At 34.1% G+C, this 24,497-nt stretch overlaps 1 protein-coding gene across 2 annotated transcripts in view; it reads right to left on the bottom strand.

Moving 5' to 3' along the window:
• LOC127879739 (dual oxidase 2-like) overlaps window positions 1–24,278 on the bottom strand; it is a 61,573-nt gene extending 37,295 nt beyond the window's left edge. The window contains exons 1-2 of one of the 2 annotated variants that reach the window (XM_052426761.1): window positions 24,139–24,278; window positions 8,729–8,815 (exon numbers count right to left, since the gene is read on the bottom strand). In XM_052426761.1, coding sequence (XP_052282721.1) covers window positions 8,729–8,815; window positions 24,139–24,199 — 148 coding nt within the window. In that variant the 5' untranslated portion in view covers window positions 24,200–24,278. The remainder of the gene's footprint in view (window positions 1–8,728; window positions 8,816–24,138) is intronic. The other variant, XM_052426760.1, reaches the window with a different exon arrangement.
• Between the last annotated feature and the right edge of the window lie 219 nt (window positions 24,279–24,497).

The following is a 24,497-nucleotide window of genomic DNA, read 5'->3' as shown; positions in this document are numbered from 1 at the left end:
TGCACAGTCCCCTTATGATAGTTTGTAAGTGTTGCACGTATGAAAGCAATAGCTTTGATACTTAAGGAATAAAATGAACCTAAACACAAAACTTAACCAAAATTTTCAATTTTCTAAGTATAAAAAGGGCACATAATTATGTCAAAATGCACGCCAGAGTTATCTAACTTTGCCTGCCCAGTCCCGTTATGATAGTAAGTAAGTGTACCAAGTTTGAATGCAATAGCATTGATACTTTCTAAGAAAAGTGGACCTAAACGCAGAACTTAACCGGACGCCAACGCCGACGCCGACGCCAAGGTGATGACAATAGCTCATTTTGTTTTCAAAAAATAGATGAGCTAAAAATAAGAACATAGCATAATATGTAATAATATTTATTTCTGAAATGATGGAAAACTCGCATCGAGGCATTAAGCTACATGTGCTATATCTAGCACAAATATATTATATTTATATGAAAATGTACTTTTATTTTCCTTAATGAACTTAAATATTAACGTTCATTACATTCAAGTATCAAAGTAAAATTTTAAAGGATATGTAAGTTTTTTTTTCACTTTTTAACATACAATAAGCAAGTTTAAAATATTCAAAAAGACTTGAACACATTATACAGTTTTAGTTGTTCGCTACGCGAACAGCTTAATATGTCATTGCCGAAAATTTCATGTCAGTTCGCTGTTATCTACGGAAAGCTTAATACCCGCCACATCTGCTGCATATGCCGTATCCGCGCGAGAGTGAGTTGTATAATTTATGCAAGAGGTTTGAGTTCTTCAACTATATTCATTCACAAATGGAAACATTATGGGAATATCTTGTTAAATGGAATATTTTTGAACGGAGCTTATATAGAAAAGAATCAATAGACAATTTTTGTATTATACGTGTCGCGGAAGAATTTGTTTATGAATAATAAAAATGTCCACTATCTGCTGCGTCTTAATGACGTAGTACAGGTCATTCATAATTTGAGGCTATTAATAGGTTCGAGAATACAACGCAATAGTATAAGGTTACGCTTGTTTATATTCTCAATTTATAAAACGTTGAACATGAGTTCAACAATAACTTCAGGGATACGATAGAAAACAACAAAAATGCTTCATAATCGCTAAAATCGAATAACAAACAATTAAATATAACACGAATTATCTGTTTCGTAACCCCGTTAACGCTTATACAGCGGGGTTAAATTTGATATTTCTGGGAAACGTTCTTTGGTTCACAACAGATAGCGGCGATCTTTTGTATTTACGGGTGCTAACAACGCAACAGTAGAAGGTGGAGCTTGTTTATATTCACAGTGCTCAATTTATAAAACGTTGAACATAAGTTCCCCAATTACTATAAACAATCCTCAAAATGCTTGATAATCGCTTAAACCGAATATTTAAAAACAACTACATATAATAAGAAATATATTTTTAGAAAGGTAGTCGGCGTAAATGCTGACATTGAAATAAAGTTTGCAATTTACGTTTCTAAATAAATAAATTGAAAACAAAAGTATAACTATTGTGGGTTGTTTTTTCACTTGTAAGTCGCATATTCACCGCCTGAAATGTGTGTTATCATTGTCAACCCACACATTAGTGTAAGAAGATAACAATTATACTACGGGAGTGCACATCATATGTGTCCTCACATGCCTTATTATGAGTATATTTCTTCACTATCGAAATATATCGTATGTTAATATTCGATTTAAACGCAGTTTTCTTTCGACACATTTAAATCACACTTTCATCACCCCGTCATGCGAAAACGGGTCTTATGCGTTTCGGCCAGCGTATCTTTAACCCAACATGTGCAGTTGCGAAGTCTGGTCAGAGGCTATGCTGTTCGCTATAAAATCACGCAATGTGTTATGGTATCATTATGTATCTCCTGATCCAACTGAGAGATGCGCAGGCTGAGTGGGCTATATATATATATATATATATATATATATATATATATATATATATATATATATATATATATATATATATATATATATAATGGGCGCATATGGAATAAGACCCATTTTCGCATGACGAGGGTCATTAAAATCTCATTGCGAATTGCAAATGGCACATTGTAGCACAATGCATTTCAATACAAAATTGAATGCAAGCAAACTTGTAAATAAGGGCAGCCTATCCAGGCGTTCAGGAACGATTTTCAGACGTGCTGACCGAGTACGACAAACTATTTGTTAAACGATTTTCCTCTTATCGTGACAATATACTATTTCGGTAATGGTTGTTTTCTCATCTTAAAAGAATAACTGTGTTTATCGATAGTCAATTATATATTCCCCGGACGATTTAGTGAGCGGGTACTGACCCTGAAATTCTGCGAGATGGATTTTAACGCGTAATTGTAACTGGGCCACAATTTGTGTCGTTTGAACATACAGAGAGTAGTCCGGAATTCCTTACACTGAACAGTGCTACATTCTTTACACTGAGCACAGACACAGTGATGTAGCCAAAATTCAGAGGTTTTTACTCGAGTCAGCCTATGAAATATTTGAAAATATTCATGCGTGTCTGCTTGCGTTATGTAAAAGTCATTTAAGGTGAAAAGCTGGGTAAAACAGCTATGCCGAAAAAGCGCATTAGTGCTCTATATCAACGTTTAGGTCAGAACTGTTGACACTGTGTGGACTGCTAAGGTAACAAGTAATGCATAAACAACAAAGTACGGGTCAACAGAGCTGTCTTTATGACTACCTAATTCGTGTGTAAATAGTATTGCTCGCAGATTTATTATCTACCGGTATTTATTTTCATCAATTATCTTATTGTATATTTTGAATGTGTATATGGTGACAAAACTTAAAAGTTTTGTACAGGGGATTTTAATCAGAGAAATTATATTCTCAATGAGATAGGTATACGATATTCCAACAATATTGTCTTTATATTCAGGTCTCATTACCATTTTCATCATACTTTCTTTGCTTTCAGAACGTCCAAAAAGGACCATGTTATTGTTATTTTGTCTTAGTTATCTCTAAGAAATAAATAGGATGATAAAAAGGGCACACAAATGTCGACCCGTGCGTTATGACACACTCTTTATTAATTTGAATGGCGTGTGTTCATTTTAAACTTGCGATTAATTTTGAAAAAATGAGTTGCGTCTTAAGTTATGCAATAGCGAACAACTTCAGTGCCTTCAGGGCTTTGATTGAATACATATTTTATATTGTATACATTGTAGTTTGTTTTACTGCATATATTAGCACATAAAACACTAATGTCTTATATACAAATATTAAAGGGTATATTTGCGATATTTTATTTTCAATAAGAGCCGATTGAAGTAATAATAAAAATCTAGAGTAAACAGAACAACTAATTACCGATGAAATGTTTCGATTGGTATTAATAAACACATGCACGGGTGTGTATGCAGAATTTATCAGTGTTACGTGTAACCGAAATCAACTGTAAAGTAAAGTCACACACATTTAATTTACATGTACTTGAGTCACCACCTGTACATATGAAACTATTAATGTTAATGGCAATTAAGCCTTGATTGATGCAATCTATGCTTATTGAACCTTGATTAATGACAATAATGCCTTGATTCATGCAATGTCTGCTTATTAAGTCTTGATTTATGACAATACAGTCTTTATAAAGACTTGATCAATTCAAGGTCTGCTTAAAACGTTTATTATTTACCTTGATTAATGCAATGCCTGCTTATCAAAAAAGCTACAACTCACATGTTCCCGTTTTTGTTCTTTCGATGCAACTACTTAACAATTAAAAGCAATAGAACGTGCATATTTTTTAACAACAACAACGACAACATCAAGATTCAAGAAAACAAGATATATCACTGTTGCAGAGCCCATTCAAGTGAATAGTTTTCAAAAAATTAATAATCTTGAAGAAGTAAATGGGGGTTTTCGGTTCGGTTCGTAAAAGATTAACTTTTTATATAAAAAAAAGGATACTAAATGTCCGTTTTCTGGCTTTTTAGATGATAATTATTGACACCAATGGAAGCCTTATCAATCAAATTAATGTAAGCCGGCTTCATGGACTACATCATTTTTATCAAAAAAACTATCACTACAGACGGAAACTTATTTGAATCTGAAACGGAACTGTCTTGCAACGATATTTAATGAGCTTTTAATATAAAGCACAGCGCAAATAATCTCAAGTGAATTTTACCTAACAATAAAAGCAACGCGTGTTTGTTAATCTATGCATTGTGTCAAAAGAGACTTAAATAAGATTATAAAAATGAAAGAACGAAAATGCATGTACATTTGAAGTTCAAATAGCAAAATATATTTGTCTCATTGTATAGCACTCATGAGTGGATTTTATCGCTTAACGATTACGAAGAGACATGGTTGTGTGTACTTCATAGAGCATAAGTGCCATTAAGATAAGAAGATGCAATGTTACACACCCATTCAATCATTTCTTATGATCGACTTGCTTTTTTTCTTTTCTTGAACTTATTGTAAAATGACTTCCTTATAGCGCTAGTTTTGCATACGATTACATCCCACTAAGAAATGGAACTTTTAAAAAACAAGACGTTTTTCATGTCATGATAAATTATGCCTCAGATGTCTGTTTTTTTTTTTGTTTGATGAGAAGTGATCAATGGCATAAGAACTATGATGCTGGTAAAAATGCATACTCTTCCTGTGCAATTGAGGCATAAAATAATATGTGTTTTTTGTTTTGAAAAAAACGGCTTTTGAACAAACAGGCATTTTAACTACTGCTTCAATTTCGCCATTTAATTAAAAAAAAATTAAAACATGTTGGTGTTGACATAAGGACGCCAATTCGGTCTGACGGCGTTTATTGTACACATGAAGTGAAGTTCTCAGTAATAGATAGTAATAAGTGCACTTATGGTACTTGTAGTTATTCGCTATTGCGTAATATTGTGCACAACCTGCAAACAAGATGACCGTGATTGTCCAATACCGCTCACCTGAGGAAACATTGCATGTGTTACATACACAATGCGTTAAATAGACCAATTTATGTATGGCGGAATTAAGCATTTCTTAAACATATTGCTTACGATCCTTTTTCAATATTATCTGGTTACCAGGATTTTAACCCTTTTTTATAAGACATACAATGTATACATGTATATGATCATAAAACAAAGAGATACCATGTAGCAGCAATAATGATCAAACATGTTATACAAGATATGCTAATACATAATTTTTTGACCTTATGGTTTCCTTTTGATTAAACAAAAAAGGTTAATATGTATTGTTTTCTTTGGTCGTTTGTGATTTTTTGAAAAAGAAAAACAACATAATAATTATGAATAAGGCTGAGTTGCATAAAGTGGGTAAAAAGCATACTGGACTTATGAAAGTTTAATGTGTTTCCGTTTTTGTTCAAATATATGAAATGTATCATTGTTTAAGGCTCTGTCTTTTTCAATTTAAATCTTCAGTTTTAAATAATTGATAAAACAGTTCATTGTAGGTTTTTGTTTTCTGTATTTCATGTTGAATATAAAATATGTCATTTATATAATTATGTAATTCACAGCGTTATTAACCTCTTGTATTTTGAAGGTATTTACCCCTAAACTGATGTGTAAGAGAGATAGTTTAACATTTATTTGTTGTTTCTATAGAAAGGTTGTCAATTGATTCCATAGAGATTGAATATGTTTACACCCCCAAAAAAGGTGTTCTATAGTTTCAATATGTTCACTTCACATATCACATAGATTTGTGCCGGATAGGTTGCACTTAAAAAGACATTTATTTGTAGCTATGATTCTCTGGATGTATTTGTATTGAAAATTTCTCAGTGTGCTATCAGTAGTTGATTAATATGGCATGACAAATATTTGTTTCCAATTAAATTCTTTTTCTCTAAGAAGGTTTTGCCATTTAGTTTGAGCTTTGGAGATTTCGGCAGGGTTTTTAATTTGAAGTGCGTAAAATATTTTGTTCGTTTTGTTTTGTTTTGCAGTTATGTTTTCTACGAATGTTTTTTGAGTACATGGTGTGTTATTTGTATTGAGAGCAGCTTTAATATGTATGGGTATACTTTTGATCAATGTGTAGTTCATCAGGAAATTACTTGTAGGTATTCCGTATATGTAGTTTTCAAAAGAATAGAAGTCTTTTATTCTGTAGTTGTACAATTGATTTACATATTTTATGTTTTGTTCAAACCAAGGTTTATAGAAAAGCGTTGTATTGTTAGTTGTTATATCTTTATTGTTCCATAAAATGATTTTACTGTTTTGTTTGGTTTCTAGATTATGAGTAACTTATCACCATGCTGATAGAACATTTAATAGAAATATGTTTTTGGTTGATATTTCATCTAATATATTATTGTCGATATTACATTCAAAACGTAAGGAGTCACCATATGGTTTTAGAATTTTCTGGTAGAATAATTTCCATTTACTCGTATTGGTATATCTAAATATCTTTTAACCCAACTGCATTTGACTGCATTCAGGAATGAATCTATGTCCGTTAGTCTGATACCTCCATGTTCTACTGGTTGAATTAATTGAGTTCGCTTAATATTTCTGATTTTATATCTTCAATAATATCATTTGGTGGGTTTGGGAGAACTGTTAGTGGGTACATTAATTTAGAGAGAGACGTTTTCAACACGGTGTTTTTTCCGATTAGTGTTAGTTTACGATGCTGCCATGATTTTAAACAATGTTTAAATTTTTGTAATTCCAAAAATGGTTAGCGATTCTATAAGATTATCGAATGAGTCATTACTGTCATTTACAAAATAAGTTGCATCGTCAGCAAATAGGGACTGTTTAATTTCTTCGTCAGGTTCTAGCGATATTTCCTTTATATGTTTATTTGATTGGATATAGTGTGATAGATACTCGATGCATAAAAAAATACCGAGGATGAAAGCGGATATCCTTGTCTTACTCCTCTTTCGATGTTTAAACTGTTTGAGAAGAAGCCATTGTTGATAATTATGCTGTTAATATCGGTATAAAATAGTTTAACCCATTTTATTAGACTTTCACCGAAATTCATATTTTCTAAGCAAGAGAACATAAACGAATGGTCTAGGGAATCGAAAGCCTTTTCGAAGTCTGCAAAGAAAATGAGGCCAGAATTGTTTGGTTGGTTGAAATAATTTATGCGTTCTTGTATCAGACGTACATTTTTAACCAATGTAACGTCCTTTAATGAAGCCAGATTGAGATCTTGAAATGATTGATGCTAATATTTTTTTAATTCTGTTTGATATACTTTTAGTTGCAATTTTATAATCATTGTTCAGTAAACTTATCGGTGGCCAGTTTGATAAGGATTCTAAGTTTTTTCCTGGTTTTGGAATGAGTGATATTATACCTTGTTTTTGTAGCGTAGTTAAGTTTTCGTTGTTAAATGAATAGTTAAGTGAATTAATTAAATGTGTTTTAATATCATTCCCGAATATTTTATAAAATTCGATTGTGATGCCCAAATCCTGGACTTTTGTTATTTTGCATTTCTTTTAGTGCTAGTCCACATTCATATTCATTAGGTAATCCGTCACAATAATTTTTCCCCATGATTTAAAGCATGATGTGTATTTTTAAAGAGGATGTTATTTTCAACATGTTTTCGTGTATAGAGGGTTTCAAAAAATAAACGTTGTTCTTCTAGTATTTGAGTTTTGTTTGTTATATCTTCGCCATTAACTACTTATTTGTGTACAGCAGCTTTTTGTTCACTTCTACGGTTTTCAATGTTTGCGAAGTATTTTGTATTTTTTTCATTGTGTTCAACATGCTGTGCACGCGCTCGTAGTATTATTCCATTGAGTTGTGTACGATATATTCCTTCTAATATTTGTTTGTTTGATGTTATGTCATTTTCAATGGCTGTGATATCATTTGTGTTTGTTTCATGTAATTGTTTCTCAAGTGTTTTAATGGTTTTGATGGTTTCAGTTTCAAGTTTGTGAGTTTCTTTTTGTTTAAATGATGTGTATCTTATTGTTGTGTTACGTATATTTCCTTTAATTACTTCCCATAAGGTGTTTGGGTTTGCAACTTTATTATTTTGAACGGCGTTTAATATTTCCTGTTTTATTTGTGTTTGATAGTTTGTATCTTATAATATGCTGTTATTAATTTTAAAGTATCCTGGGCCTCTAAGTCTTTCGGGCTGTATTTTGTGGGTTTTGACCCTACTGGACACAAAATCGTTCATTACTTGAGATATTGACAAGAAATACATACTGACAAAGTTTCATGAGGGGATATTCATAAATGTGGCTTTTAGGGCTGTTTTGCTTAGATTTGACCTAGTGACCTTGCTTTTTGGGCAACCGGGACCCAAATTTTATCCCACTTTCCTCCGTGTCTTGTCATTTTTGCATAAGCTAGTTACAATTGTAACAGGCTTATCTTGGTATGTAAAAGGATTTGTTGACCTTTACAATAAGTTTAAGCAGTTTGAAAAAAAGGAAAACCTATGTAAGAATTTTGAAAAAAGTAAACAATTAAAAAATTAATAAATAACCGGATGTTGAGAGCACTATAAAATATACCCACTAATTCGATGAATCGAACTCATTTTACTTTTAGCCACTGACTATTTGTGTATGTGCTGAGTGCTAAACTTAAGAAGACAATATTTTCTGATAACTGATTACTTGTAGAAAGAGTTGCAGTTTCACAGACCGCTTATTATTAAAGCATATCCGTTAACAAGCCTGATAATCGCACTCACCTATCGCTCCCCAGTCCGGATGTATGAGATTGTTGAACCAGCCATCTTGGGGGTGAAGTTCAAACTCCTCGTTCCCGCCACGGGCGCCTGCAACAGAAACGTAAGTAAGAGTCCGTATTAAAAATAGCAAGTTAATCATTTTCTTCAGGAGAACAAAGACTTAGACTAAAGAAAAATGCATGTATACATTCTTAATAAATAGAGGGAGACTGACTTAAGCGGCTGAAATATTATTTTCTCGATGTCAACGGTATGAAAACGACATTGCGATTTTATTTTTTCTTTAAGACTGGACAAATTTTGATAGGGAAAAGAAAGTGACTTCACGTACTTTTTCGTATTTTTTAGACTTGTACTTTCATATATTTATTCCTAATTCTTTCATTTTTGGAATTAATAAACAATCAATTAAAATAGCAAGAAAATAATAAAACGCTGAATGATATACTATTACTGCTGCGGAAACCGGAAGCGGGGACCTCTTGTAATACTCTACCTCTACACCATGGGCGCTTTCAACAATGGCTCCTCGCATATAAGACTGCTATATTATTTTGATTTTGTCAACATTTTCGTACATTTAAGCACATACTCGCACAACTTTCGGAGTGACAATCATGCACTAAATAAGGTGAATATACACGAAGTGCATTACAGCTCTAAGACCTTGTTTAACCAGTCGTAGTTTTTGCATTCTATCGTGTATATTCGCAGCTTTCGATTATGAAATTGAATACGTGTTGAAAACAATTTTAAAAATAAGATATAAAGTAATCCAACATGTTCGACCGATTAGAGGACCTATGACATCTCATGTACATATCAGATGAATATTCAAATGTACATATCAGACCTATGCCATCTCATGTACATATCAGATGAATATTCAAATGTACATATCAGACCTATGACATCTCATGTACATATCAGATGAATACTCAAATGTACATATCAGACCTATGACATCTCATGTACATATCAGATGAATATTTAAAAAAGACTGTATTCCTCTTTTCCGCTTAAATAAAACATAGAATATTGTAAAAAAGCGCGGGTTTTAATGTCTTAACCGGGGTTCCGTTAATCTTTAGAGTTTCCAATATTCTTTCGATTCATCGTTTAAGGAGTAAGCGGTTTTTTGGGCATGACGTGTTCCTGGAACGAGTAAATAACGTTTCTTTATAAATAATCTGTTCATACATTCTACTTAAAAAAAATAACGTTGATTAATTATATTTAATCATGGATCAAACCGCTCAATAAGTAAATACATTTAGAGATTTTCCATTGCCTAAGTGGACGGCTATTATTGACATTTCATACGACCGAAAATTGTTGCAACCTAACGTATTCCCGACGCCTCCCCAGCTATCGCACAACGAAAACTATTGGTATACAACAACCATTTTATGGGTTTAGAATGAGTTCATTCATGTTTCTGAAAAGTGTCGTGTTTTCAACATATTGAATTTATGAATAGGCTGATTGTACTGATGAAAATTATCAAAACCTGTGTACTATTAAATAATAATTAAGGAGCGCATATTTATGACACATTAACAGCATACATTTACTTACAAGCGGACCAGTTTCGCAATCTAAAATAATCGGTCTTTGTTTTTAATCAGACATGTACGGAGTGTATATGTATGACATATTAATATTATACATGTAGTCGAAAGCGAAACACTTTCGTATTTGATAATCATCGGGTTTCGCTTATAGCAGATATTTACTTACCATGACATACCCAAATATACACAAATGGTCCGCCTTCGGGTACTCACGCCGCGACTCTTGTACAAACATAGATTGGTCAACTAGATTGTAAATAAACAGTGGGATAGTATTTTGTGTGAAATCTTAAGTACAAAACTTCTTTAAGACGTTATTTCTCAGCGAAACAAGACTATTTGCGCGTGGCTTTGTATGATACACATTTGAGGAGAAATTTCAAAGATAATTTTCCAAACATCTTATCGACAAATACACATTATGTTTTGGTTTGTTCGTTTGCTCTTGATAATAAATCGTTAAAAGGATAGGACATTTGACATAATTCTGTCAAAATGCACGCCAGAGTTATCTAACTCTGCCTGCCCAGTCCCCTCATGATGTACCAAGTGTACCAAGTTTGAATGCAATAGCATTGATACTTTCTGAGAAAAGTGTACCTAAACGCAAAACTTAACCGGACGCCGACGCCGACGCCAAGGTGATGACAATAGCACATATTTTTTTTCAAAAAATAGATGAGCTAAAAACGGATGTTTCCACACTTCTGTGCAAAACCGGCTGGCGTTAAGAATTATACTACTCAAAATTTGCAAAGGATCACTTTTTATAGTATGTGTTATTTGAAGTTCACCCCTAGCTAGATTCAGCCAGCGTCACGCATCAATTATAAATCAATACATAATAATTAGGGATGGGAATCGTATCCGAAATCGGTATCTGGATAACCGTATCCGCTATCCGAATATATCCGGATATCCGTATTCTTTTAAAAATAAAATTAAAAACACACATTCTAATATCAAACCTGCAAAAGAACAATTTAAATTAAATTGAATTATATTGAAGATAATGTAAAAATAAAAAGTGATCCTAAGCAAATTTTGAGTAGTATATTAAGTGTGCAGATCATCATATCGTTTCTGTTTCATCTTCTAAATGTGCTCCAAACGGTTTATACACTTATTTTTGTTCTGTCTAATTGATAAAATGTTAAATATGTGGAAGAGAGGATCAAAGAATGTATACGTGAGATGCGTTTGATTTAACATTAAATTAAAAGAACGTTAATAACGTTAATGGAAATTGCGTGAGAGGTCAAGGTTATAAGCAACATAAACCGTACATACAAATTACGAATTGAGCTTAGTTGTAACTATGACATTTAGAAGCGGTGTCAATAGTGGAATAAAGTTCCTTAAAGATGCCAAAACGCATTTGAAAAATCAAATCTTGGTGTTTTTTTTAATTTGGACCCCATGAAACCTCTTCAGAAGCTCATTCTTTTTGACAGTTCAGTAAATGTTGTATCCATTTTCTTTCCCTAACTGGCAAAATCAGAAAATATTTATCTCAGTCAAAAAACAATGGTAGTTAAAATTTTGGTTAAAATAATGAAATTGGTTATAAGGACGATAATAGGGAAGATTTTTGCTTCGTTACTGTAAATGAGCAAATTATTGTACATATTCACAAATAAATAACTAGTGTTGTTGCTAAATGTGTAAGATCATAACGAGTTGTGGGGCTTGTAAAAATGTCATTACCAGTTATACAAACAATGGTACAAACAATTGTATCTGAGGTAATCAAACACATAATACATGTATACATAATGGATGATAACAAATCAATTTGGTACGTACATGCACGCATGCCCTCACTTTGAAATACATCATTATTAAGTACATTGTATATGCTAAAAGAGGTTACTCACGACTTTATCGTGTATGTCATTTTAAAGTGACATACTGTTTATATTTATAAATTCATAAGTACATGAAGTAGGTTTTTGTCAGTGACTTCCTCGTATCTCGATCGGTAAATACTTCTATCGATGAATTTGTTCAGTGTCATGCATAGTTCTAACTCTTCCAATCATCGCTATCCTCTGAGAATAAGTCAATGCTGCATGCACGATATTATGCCACAAATAGGCATGAATTTGCAACTAGGACAATGTACACAGAAGTCATAAAATTGGAATATACAAGAAAGCAGAAGCTTACTGGCTACCACTACAGAACGCAAACTTTTGTTTGAGCGGGTAATGTCAATTCTATGTCGGTAACACACGTCTTAATACAGTCAGCGATGAAAATCCATTTTCGATTAATGCTTATGCATAAAGAAACACTATTTGTATCATGTTCTCCAGTTAGGATTGTTATTTTGCTCGTTGTTATATAATGCACAGATTGTTTTAGCGAGTATGACTGTTTAAATTATCATTGTGGTTAGCTGAGACCAAAGATATAAAGAGAGCTTGATGTCATGTAATCAGGCTACCAAACCTTTTTCTGACAGTATTGCTCACTAAATCAGCGACTCAACTTAATTTTTCGTTTGATATCATGCTAATCATGTTCAAACAATTTCATAGAAGTGATATCTAAATGATTTATAATGTTATAAAAATGTAGTAAGAACATTTGAAATGTCAAGAGTAACTTCGATTACTAAGTATGACACGCCGTATGTAAATACTATTTACGACTTTTTAAATATTCATTTTCAGTTTATTTTGAAACCATACGAGGCTCGAAGTGCAACATGTACAAGTACATTTAGACGCTGGATGAAGTAAACGGATAACTACTATTTGTTTTGGCATTTTATAAATGGATGTTTTGTTACTTGTAAAAAACTTTCTCAAGTATTTTGTTTAAAACCCTTAACGTTGCCTTTTGTTTTCATTTTCAAATAAGACCATTGAACAGATCTAAAATTTAAATGAGTTAAGGTTAAAATGGTATATCAATTCAACAATAGCTGACCAACTTTTTCCTGAAAATAATTGCATGTCGTATAAGACAGTTTCAAAAAGTACTTTCATTTGTTTTTCTATTTGGAGTTGTTTTTCTTTTGTTTTCTTATTACATACAAGTAAAAAACTATGTTTTGAAGCCAAAAATAATCACACAAAAACAGACGTGATTAAAAGGGATGGGATAAATAGCCTGTGTAAATTCCTGTATACGTATGCAGTTCCGTTGAGGTATTACGGCGAAGTTTTCATCTTAACTACCTTTTTGTGCATAAAGCTTCCTTTTATTTTTACCAGCTTTACATTCAAGCTTCAAATTTGACATTTGATATGAAAGTGTGACCTTGACCTTTGAGGTAGGGAGAACGGGTTATACACGTGACATGCCGTTATGATTGTGTCAAGATCGATCAAGATACGGCTGAGATCGGACCTTTCACACAGACGTTGAGACAATCAGTGTTTCAGAAGGACAGTGCACTTTATATGTGCATAAAACACATTGGCTGATTTAAAAAGCTCCAAATGAAATCTTTCCAATAATAAGAAAGGCATTAACTATGCATTAATTGTATTCAAGAAAATGATGATGGGTTGGTCGATAACAAATGTATTTGGTTTAATTCCTTATAGTACAAGTTTCACGTGTGCGGTAAAATAAAAACGGATGCTGACGAAATATTGTAGCATTGATTTTCCTAAAAAAATGCAGTTGCGGTTTGCATTAACAATTAAAACTAAGGTCTCTTCTATGTTGCGAAAGTTTAACAACCTCAGTTTTAAACTTCCTCGTCGCAGGAAGATCATCCTATGGAATGTCGTTACCATGGATGCTTACAGATCGAACATTCCTTTACTCAGATAAAAGGATATATCAACAAGGGCTGCTTGTAAAACATGCATGCCCCCAATATGGGCTGTCAGTTGTAGTGGCAGCCATTGTGTGAATACGTTTAATGTCACTGTGACCTTGACCTTTGACCTAATGTAAGATATCATCCGGAAACCATTGAACTCTTTCGAGTCAATGTGACCTTGACCTTTGACCTAGTGACCTGAAAATCAATAGGGGTCATCTGCCAGTCATGATCAATGTACCTATGAATTTTCATGATCCTAGGCGTACGCATTCTTGGGTTATCATCCGGAAACCATTTTACTATTTCGAGACACTGTGACCTTGACCTTTGACCTTGTGACCTAACAAGAGCTGTCAGAGGACAGCGCGCTCGACTATTCGAGTGCTTGACAGTATAATGTAAGCCATCATGGGGAAATTGTTCATATTCAATAATTTAGTAGACGATCGTTCAGAAATAAAAAAAAGGAATTTTTTTTTTTGGGGGGGGGGGTTGGGTGGGGGGGGGGTAGTGGTGAGAGGGCGGTATAATGTGGAATATGGTTATTTATAAGATGTTTAAAAAATGGGGGGGTGGGGGTAGGGGGGAGTGAGAGGGGGGTATTATGTGGGGTGTGGTAATTTATAAGATGTTTAAAAAAAACATTTTGGGTGGGGGGTGGGGGGGGTAGGGGGGGTGAAAGGGGGGTATAATGTGGGGTGTGGTAATTTATGAGATGTTTTAAAAAAAATTAGGGGGGGTGGGGGTAGGGGGGTAGGGGGGAGTGAGGGGGGTTTAATGTGGGGTGTGGTAATTTATTAGATGTTTTTAAAAAAAATGGGGGGGAGTGGGGGGGGTAGGGGGGTAGGGGGGAGTGAAAGGGGGGTATAATGTGGGGTTGTGGTAATTTATTAGATGTTTAAAAAAATATATTTTTTGGGGGGTTGGGGGGGTAGGGGGGGTGGGCGTGAGAGGGGGGTATAATGTGGGGTTTGGTAATTTATTAGATGTTTAAAAATATATTTTTTTTTTTTTTTGGGGGAGGGGGGTTGTAGGGGGATTGGGGGTTGAGAGGGGGGTATAATGTGGGTTGTGGTAATTTATTAGATGTTTTTAAAAAAAAATGGGGGGTGGGGGGTAGGGGGGGTAGGGGGGAGTGAGAGGGGGGTATAATGTGGGGTGAGATAATTTATTAGATGTTTAAAAAAATTGGGGGGTGGGGGGGTAGGGGGGATAGGGGGGAGTGAGAGGGGGTAATAATGTGGGGATTGGTAATTTATAACATGTTTAAAAAAATTGGGGGGGTAGGGGTGGTAGGGGGGGGTAGGGGGTGGGGTTAGAGGGGATATAATGTGGGGTGTGGTAATTTATTAGACGATGTTGAAAAAACAATTGGGGGTGAGGTTGGGGGGGGGGAAATATAGGTTGGGGTGATGTTGGTAAACAAGTATGCAAAATATAAAAGCAATATGTCAAGGGACAATGAAAAAAATAACAAATGATCTCACACTGACATGAACAAATATCCTCTATTTATTAAACATGAAATTTAAACTTATTGCATTTGTTTCCCCTGTATATAAGAAAGATATAATAGTGTATTACCTCCCCTGTCCTGCTTATATTTATAATAATCAACAAAATTAAACATAAACACAATATTTAATATACAAAATATACAAACAAATCCCAAATTCTGATAATATTTTTACTGATCCACTTTATTTTACTCAAATGATGATGTTTCATTGGACTGATAATTATAGATTTAGGATTTCAGACCAGTTGCTTCAGTTATATAGTTCAGAGTTCGCCCTGTTGGCCGCGTATGCGTTCTTAAGTCATCATCCGGAAACCATTTTACCATTTCGGGTCACCGTGACCTTGACCTTTGACCTAGTGACCTCAAAATCAATAGGGGTCATCTGCGAGTCATGATCAATGTACCTATGAAGTTTCATGATCCTAGGCCCAGGCCCAGGCGTTCTTGAGTTATCATCCGGAAACCACCTGGTGGACGAACCGACCGACAGACCGACAGACCGACCGACAGACCGACATGTGCAAAGCAATATACCCCCTCTTCTTCGAAGGGGGGCATAACTATAAGAAATTCAAACTCCCCTACAACATTTGTTGAATGCGACATATTGAAAATGCGTTTTACATACGGACAATGTTCGCACAAGATTTAAATGGCCGGCGTAAAGATGCCATAATTGATGTAGATAGCAAGTCAAATAGTTAATTGTTAGCAAACTTCTTTTGGTTAACACTTCTAATTGTTATCGGTAATAGAAAAGACAGAATGAATAGGATAATGAAAAAATAATAATATTCCATTTTTTTATGACAGAACTATTTCAAATACTAGTACACATTCCTTTCGAAACGGTGAGAAAAATTTGCCCTGAAAACGAACGTAACCTTAAACAAAAGCGAAATTGCGCATTCATTATATATTTTAATAGTCAGAGTACAGAATGGTGCATAAGCTGGATCGAGTTGTAATAGTGTATTTTTGTGTAAGATTATTGTTGTGGATTAGTTTCACACTGGAGCCAAACTAAACTGGAGTTATATTATCTTTTGCTCGCTTTTTCAGAAAAACGTTTTAGCTAAACAAACACCCTTTCCAACATACGCCAGCAATAATAAAACATGTGCATGTTTGATTGCTTGTAGATATAAAGTATTTAATCAAAATACCGGTTCGTGTAGGCATCTACATATTACAGAAGGTTGATAGTGCACCACAAACGATAGATTCCCAATTATCTTGGTACTAAACAGAAGTTATTTATTGGATACGAAACACGAAACAAACATGAGTGCCATGTAATTCAAAATGAGGCCTTGATTAAATCTATCAATCAATAAAATTTCTTTACAGCAAAAACATTTTCTCATTGTACTAAGACATGTTTTCCATACTTTTCAAAAGCGACCTTGACCCCACCAACTCCATTCGCAATCCCAAGCCCACTAAGAGGTTTCTATGTCCCAGTATAAAGTTTCATGAGACTAGCTATTTTTGTTAGTGAGTGATAAAGAAAAAAGCATACCTTTACCCAAACAATCCCACATGATAACGAGCCGTTGATATAAGGGATAAAGGATAAAATGGATATGTAGTTGCAGTGGCCTGTGCTAACCCACTCACACTTAAAGCGAGCTTATGATATAACGTATCTACGTACGAAGTTTGATTAAAAAAGCTCTTTCCATCTCGAATTATTTCAACAGAAACCATGTTCTTTTCTTTAAAAAACAAACGTTATATTAACAGTATGTGAAAAAATATACATATATTTGTTATCCGACGGTGTTTATATCGGTGTTTATATTTGCGTGAATCAGCAAAACTTTACCGTTGAAGGACTTGACCATTGCGGTTCAGGATGTGGTTAAATTATATCCGTATGTGTTGAATCATCGTGTACATCATCATGTTTTCCTTTACTAAATACAAAGGAGTTTACATCCAGAACCAGTTTCCCGGAAGACTATTTATTCCCTTGTACACAATGAGGCAGTAAATTGAAATCTGAAATGGTTTTCCTTCAAAGCATAACAAAATAACTATTCGATGTCTTGAAAATTGATTATTAAAGATGACTTATGCTTTTAAATTGTATATATTACGCGTTTTTACAATCGCTATGCTTTAACCGTAAATTGCTGATAATACTCCTGCTTTGGGGTTTAATTCAAACCCTCTCCATAGCGTCCCATTCTTGAAATTGTGACGGTCAATATAAAAGATGAAAGTGTTATTTCCTGTTTTTTGTTATTTCGTGTTTTTATTTCCAATTACAATACACACTTTGTTTTAAGTATTAAGAAACATGGCGTTGTTGGCATTATTCCAAAATAAGGTTTAACTCATTTACTTTATTTGTTAACGATAAAATGTATTGTAATTTTATGTAATTATTTATTGATTTGTTTTAAGTGACCCATACTGTGCTACCTATGCTGTACTGAGTCTATCTATCAAAATATGTGTTTGAAATAATAACTAAGATCACAAAATGCACTCACAATTCACCTTCTTATATCTTTTCCCGATAACGGTCTTTTAATGCTCTCAGCATTTTGATTTTCTAATGAAATTGCATTCCCTTACGTATACCCCTATTCAAAATTACTTCAAGCAATCAAATGCTAGTAGCACATACTCAAGATTTTCTTTAACGATTTATTGCAATCAGGAATCACTCGTAGGCGTTTGCTTTTCCTTTTTACTTCCTTGTCAACAGACTGTATGAGAATGGACTCTTTTGTCGGTATCTTTTATTATTATTTTCAGACAGACAAACTTACAGAATGTTTAACTGACTAACTAATAAAGTTTTTTTCGTTTGAAAGAATAGTCAACATATAATTGTATATGTTAAAATACATTACTCACTGTTTAAATATTTCTGAATACTTAAAAAACCTATTTTTATGTCCCCAGTCTATACTGGTGGATATATTGTTTTTGCCCTGTCTGTTTGTTGGTTTGTTTGTTGGTTTGTTTGCGTCAAACTTTAACATTGGCCATAACTTTTGCAATATTGAAGATAGCAACTTGATATTTGACGTGCATGTGTATCTCATGGAGTTGCACATTTTGAGTGATAAAAGGTCAAGATCAAGGTCATCCTTCAAGGTAAAGGGTCAAATATATGGGGGACATAGTGTTTCACAAACACGTCTTGTTTATCTTGCATTAGTTAACTATGCCTCTTTTTCACTAATTATGCACACATTTTACGTAAACAGAAACGTAACATCATTACAAAAGAATTGCAATACGACCAATAACAAAGTAATTACGTACCGCTTTAAAGCAAGTGTTAAACAAGATGTGTTTGTGAAACCCCATATATTTGACCTTTGACATTGAAGGATGACCTTGACTTTTCACCACTCAAAATGTGCAGCTCCATGAGATACACATGTATGCCAACTACAAGTTGCTATCTTCAATATTGCAAAAGTTATGGCCAATGTTAAAGTTTGACGCAAACAAACCAACAAACAAACCAACAAACAAACAGGCAGGGCAAAAAATATGTCCCCCCAGTATAGACTGGGGGACATGAAAATACATATGTTAGTATAAAGCTTTAATCTGTGCAGTTCTATAAACTATGCAATCTCCATGCAGAGTTGTCGTTTTTTGCTCTCACATACATGAATGTCATGTAACCGTCGTGCAAGAGATTGTATACTATGCTCATATCCCTGTGCGCGAATATGCGTCGCGCTAAAGATAAATAGTTAACGTATTTGTTAACAAAAGAACGAGGATACCATAACGCTGTAGTGATAATATAATTATGTAAGTCACTACCCGTCTATAGTAATACACTTCGTACTAAAATGGAATCAATTCTTATGACGGAAAATTAGGTTCATGGCACTAAACTCTATTAAATTTGTAAAAAAATACATTTAAATACGTCTATTTTCTGAAGCGCTTGGAGCGAATTAAAGAATCTGAGATGTTAAGTAATCTCTCGATTAAGTGCAGCAGCGTCTTATGTTTCGTGCCATAGAAGCAACACGCCGCAACTATAATTGACGCACAGTTTAAGTCGTTCGCTTATATAGTTCGTCGAATGAGGAAGTTATCAGTAATATCCGTAATCGGTGTTCGTGCTCCATCGACTCGAGCAAAAACGAACCAATGGTGACAAACCCCCCCAGTCGCTTTGTCGCTGGCTATTTTTTAGTCCACGTCACGATTAAACACCGATTGTATGCAACGCTCGCTTTAATGAACTGACCTGATAGATATAGAAGTATGAACAATCCACAAGGTAAAACTCGTATGATATTTTTTATTATTCTATATCCAATAAATTCATCAAATCGGCATTCTTTACATGTACCACGTAACCGTCCAATATATGTATTTACTATCGTTGTATGAATAAATAAACTGGTTATACAGGTTTTTGAAGGTGATACATGTCCAATGGTGCGGAAATCTATATTTCCTCGTGCACAGATTTGTAGGTTTAGTCATTCGACAGGCAAACAGGGTAGAGCGAAGACTTGATTTAAATCGTTTTATATTTGTTTGCTCTGTTTGTGTGTTGATGTTAGTATTATGTTTTATGTGTTTCAGTGAGTTTTATGAGAGCAGACGGATGACTGACTTGAGATAGAAAGGGGCATTGGTTCCGGACATTTTACCATGGGATTTACATGGTTTTCTAAAAAGAATACTTAACTTTATAGGCTTAAGAGGCTAAAAAGGATGTATGTTTAAATAAATGTACTTAACTTGCAATATTGGCTTTATAGGCGAAACATACTGCTAAATATGCTAATAAGAACGTATTTTTCAACATATGTACCAAACTTGCTAAATAGGCTAAATAGGCTGAAAAGGCTGCTTAATATGCTAAATATGCTTAGTATGATGAATTTTCCAACCTATGTACTGAACTTGTTAAATAGGCTAACTAGGCTGAAAACGCCTCTAAATTGGCTATATAGACTAAATAGGATGCATGTTTCAACCTATGTACTAGACTTGTTAAATAGGCAAATAGGCTGAAAATGGTGTTAAATTGGCTAAAAGGCTAAATAGGATCATGTTTCAACCTATGTACTAAACTTGTTAAATAGGCTAAATAGGCTGAATAGGGTGCCAAATAAGCTAAATAGGCTCATTATGATGCATGTGTCAACCTTTGTACTTAACTTGCTAAATAGGCTAAATATGCTGAAAAGGGCACTACATAGGCTAAATAGGATGCATGTTCCAATCTACCGGTATGTACTTAACTTTATAAATAGGCTAAATAGGCTGAAAAGGATGCCAAATAAGCTAAATAGGCTCAATATTGTGCATGTGTCAACCTTTTTTTGCACTTAACTTGCTAAATAGGCTATATAGGCTAAAAGGGTACTAAATAGGCTAAATAGGATGCCTGTGTCAAGCTATGTACTAGTTTTGTTAAAAAGGCTAAATAGGCAGAAAATGGTGCTAAATAGGCTAAACAGGCTAAATAGGATGCATGTTTTAAACCTATGTAATAGACTTGTAAAAGGGCTAAATAGGAAGAAAAGGCTGCTAAATATGCTTAAACTTCAACAAATATGCGGCGAAGATGAGTTAAATGGTAGTAGCATTACTTTCACAATGATGCGAATATGAAACCGTAGGATTCAGACAATTTATTTCCGTGTCACAGTTAATAGCCTATAAATATGTTTGTATGATGCGGTTGACTGTGTTAAAAAAGGATCAAATAACAAATTTATTCAGTGTAAAATAGTTTATTTTCCTTTCTGTTTTAGCATGTTTGGAGTAAATGTCGAGATACATCATTTATTTGTGAACCAATGTTAGTTTTTCTTCAAACTATTATACGCAAAGTAATATAAAAGAAAGAAGCTTTGCCACGGCGACTATCAAATAAAGTTTCTATGAACATCCGGATTTTAGATGAGGCAAGCGTGCAATGCGGACGAAGAAATTCATCAAACGAAACACTAGTAACGTGATTAAAGTTGGCACAGCTCATTGGAACGGTGAATGTAAAGCATTGTAGAGCAGGCTTGGCTGGGATATTGATTTTATCAGACCGCCATTCCCGGGCGTTGTATCAGATTGCAAAGATACAATACGTATTCAAATGTTTGTTTGAAAACTAACGGCGCACTGTCATGTTTTCAGCGCTAACATGCACGTAAGCCATGCTTAAGTACGGTATAATTTTCCACAATGAAATTGAGGCCTTGACATAAATTATTGCATTTTTAAGAGGGTTTTAACATGCAATTTAGTTGCAGTTTCGTAACATGTTACCGCTGTGTGCTGTAAACATTAAGCTTGTAATATGATGCGGGGATAAAAGTAGGCCTGTTAAAGGGAGCTTACACTTTTGAATGAAATAAGAAAACGAATGAGGTGTATTGCCAATATATGAAGGTGTGTCCCCAATTTATATGTGGTACTATATTTTTGTGCTTTATTATTCACATATCCATAATACTTATAATGAGTTTATGGAAAAGACGATTATATAAAGTACAACATGGTAGATAATAAGACGAGACTTAATGTCATTTGCAGTACATAGGATATACACTTTTTTAATTAAAAAAACAAACATAATAAAATGCAACATGAATTCAAAACCATAAATATATATAATAAAAATATGTTATGTGTTTCTTTTATACAATTAATCGATTTTATGATGCTTGTTTCAAACAGAAAATGATAACTGATCGCACTTAATAAAATAACTCATCCTATTACGTGTATATCCCAGTAAACCATGTCTCGTAGGAAAAGAATATAAATACACATCTAAAAACTTTAAGTGTATTATCAATAACGTAAATAATGGCCAGCTTGAAGGGGAATTTTCTTTTCTTTATTTAAGAGTGTGCAAATCTAGTATCAGTTTAACGATCGGTAAGTCCAGTTCCGAAAATTTGAATAACAAATATATATCAAGCATTTGCGTTACACACGGAAGTTTTATACATAAAAGTAGTTAATAAGATATCAGCTATGTCTGCCCGACTTAAGTTATTCATTGAAAATAATTGGCATTGCAAATATGTTCTTCCCATTTCACAAAATCTTAAGACAGCTAGCCCAAAATAAAAGGACGTACTTGCAAACCTATTTTATCATATACAAAAACAAGCTTTGCAGGGGTATCGATTGCAACAGACCGGGATTTTCCAAAGCCGTATCAGATTTCACAAGTACAATTTAAACTTATGAGGCGTTCGCCATGGGTCTTATAAATATTGGGTGTATTAACATTAACGAAATATCAAGCGCACAAGCCCTCCCGTTCATCATGTTTAAGGTACACGATCTTCAACAATAGACAAATACATACTAGTAATACATGCCATGGCCAATGCGTCCCAACAATATATACCAGTGTGCAAGCTCCATTTTTATATTATAACGGGTATTTGAACATAACATACATACTTTGGAATTTTTACAAGTTTAAGATTTATAAAAATATGTTATGTTAAAGGTTTAATAATCGTACGGTCAAAAAAAACATTATATCAAATCGCTGAAGGCACTGAAGTTGTTCGCTATTGCATAATCTTAGTTTTCAAAATTATGTTATAGCTTTTTATACCGCAAGTTTGAAATGCACACAACCCATTCAAATTTATAAAGAGTGTGTCGCAAAGCACAGGTTGAGATGTGGGTGCACTGTTTATCCTCATATTAATGTTATAGAGATAACTTAGACAAAGCAACAACAATATGTCTCTCGTTTTTCGCAGATGGTTGCTGCACTGGCAGCCATCTTTAGAATTTTGGTTGCCTTGCTAAAGAATAACAAGCCTAGAATCATGTACATGTTGTAAAATGTGTATCTAATACTACATTTATTTTCTTTAAATTATTGAGCAACAATTTTGGCGACATGACAGACGTTTAAAGCAAGTCTCGTTTCCGAAATAATCTACGGGATTTAACTGTGTTAACTTTAACTCAATATAGATCTAGTTATCGACATACACAATAATTGTTTTGACAGATGACGTCCGATTGATAATTTAATTAAATGTATGCAGATATAGAGAAATGTTAACAATCGCACAGCGTATTTTCTGTGTATGTTTCTATATTTCGATAACATGTGTTATAGATTAGTATACAATCAATATTTGTAAATAGTTATACTCGGCGAATCGCCGCATCTACGCGGCGTTACTCCGCGAATCGATGCCGAGGCAAAAACAGACGCGGCGTCACTCCGCGAAATTTCGCCGAGTGCCTCGGCATCATGCCGAGTAAATACGCGGCGAAAATACGTTAACAGAAGAATCTGTTCGCGGCGTAGCCGCGGACTTTGTTGGTTTTGCGTGAGCTGTACTGTATATTGAAAAAATTAATTTGATGTAAAGATTATCGACATAAAACAACTGTATAAAACTACATGGATATGATAAACTGAAAACATGTATAGTGCATTTTGTGTCTTTAAGCGAAGGCGGGCTTCACCTCATCCACACATCTGTTTCCGCCGAATGATTCTGTAATCTGAGTTGTACAATAAAAATGCTCCTACCTATGAAGGCCTGGTGAATACAACACAGCTTTAGAATCCAAATCAGCATCCCGTTACACATGTTCGCCTTGCGGTCTTTGTACAAAGACCTAGTGTCCTACAATATGAATGAACGTCCAATTTTTCGAGTCACGGAAGAAATGCGCCTCGACATCAAGTAACACGTACTTCGTCCGCTATAATAATGGGTCGCATGAGGAAGTTGAAAATAATAACCGCCATTCGGTTTTGGGGATTCAATCGACTCGTACTATATCATTTCATGGTCCGACGAGTAAAAAACCGCCAGCAGCTTTGTCAAATATTTTAGTCTTATTTTATCCCTCATAATGATGTATAAACTTGATATGCTACTCTCG

Source organism: Dreissena polymorpha, chromosome 4 (genome assembly GCF_020536995.1).
Source record: "Dreissena polymorpha isolate Duluth1 chromosome 4, UMN_Dpol_1.0, whole genome shotgun sequence".
Taxonomy (NCBI): domain Eukaryota; kingdom Metazoa; phylum Mollusca; class Bivalvia; order Myida; family Dreissenidae; genus Dreissena; species Dreissena polymorpha.
Note: the sequence above shows the minus strand (reverse complement) of the source record. Positions and strands in the feature narration are given on the sequence as shown.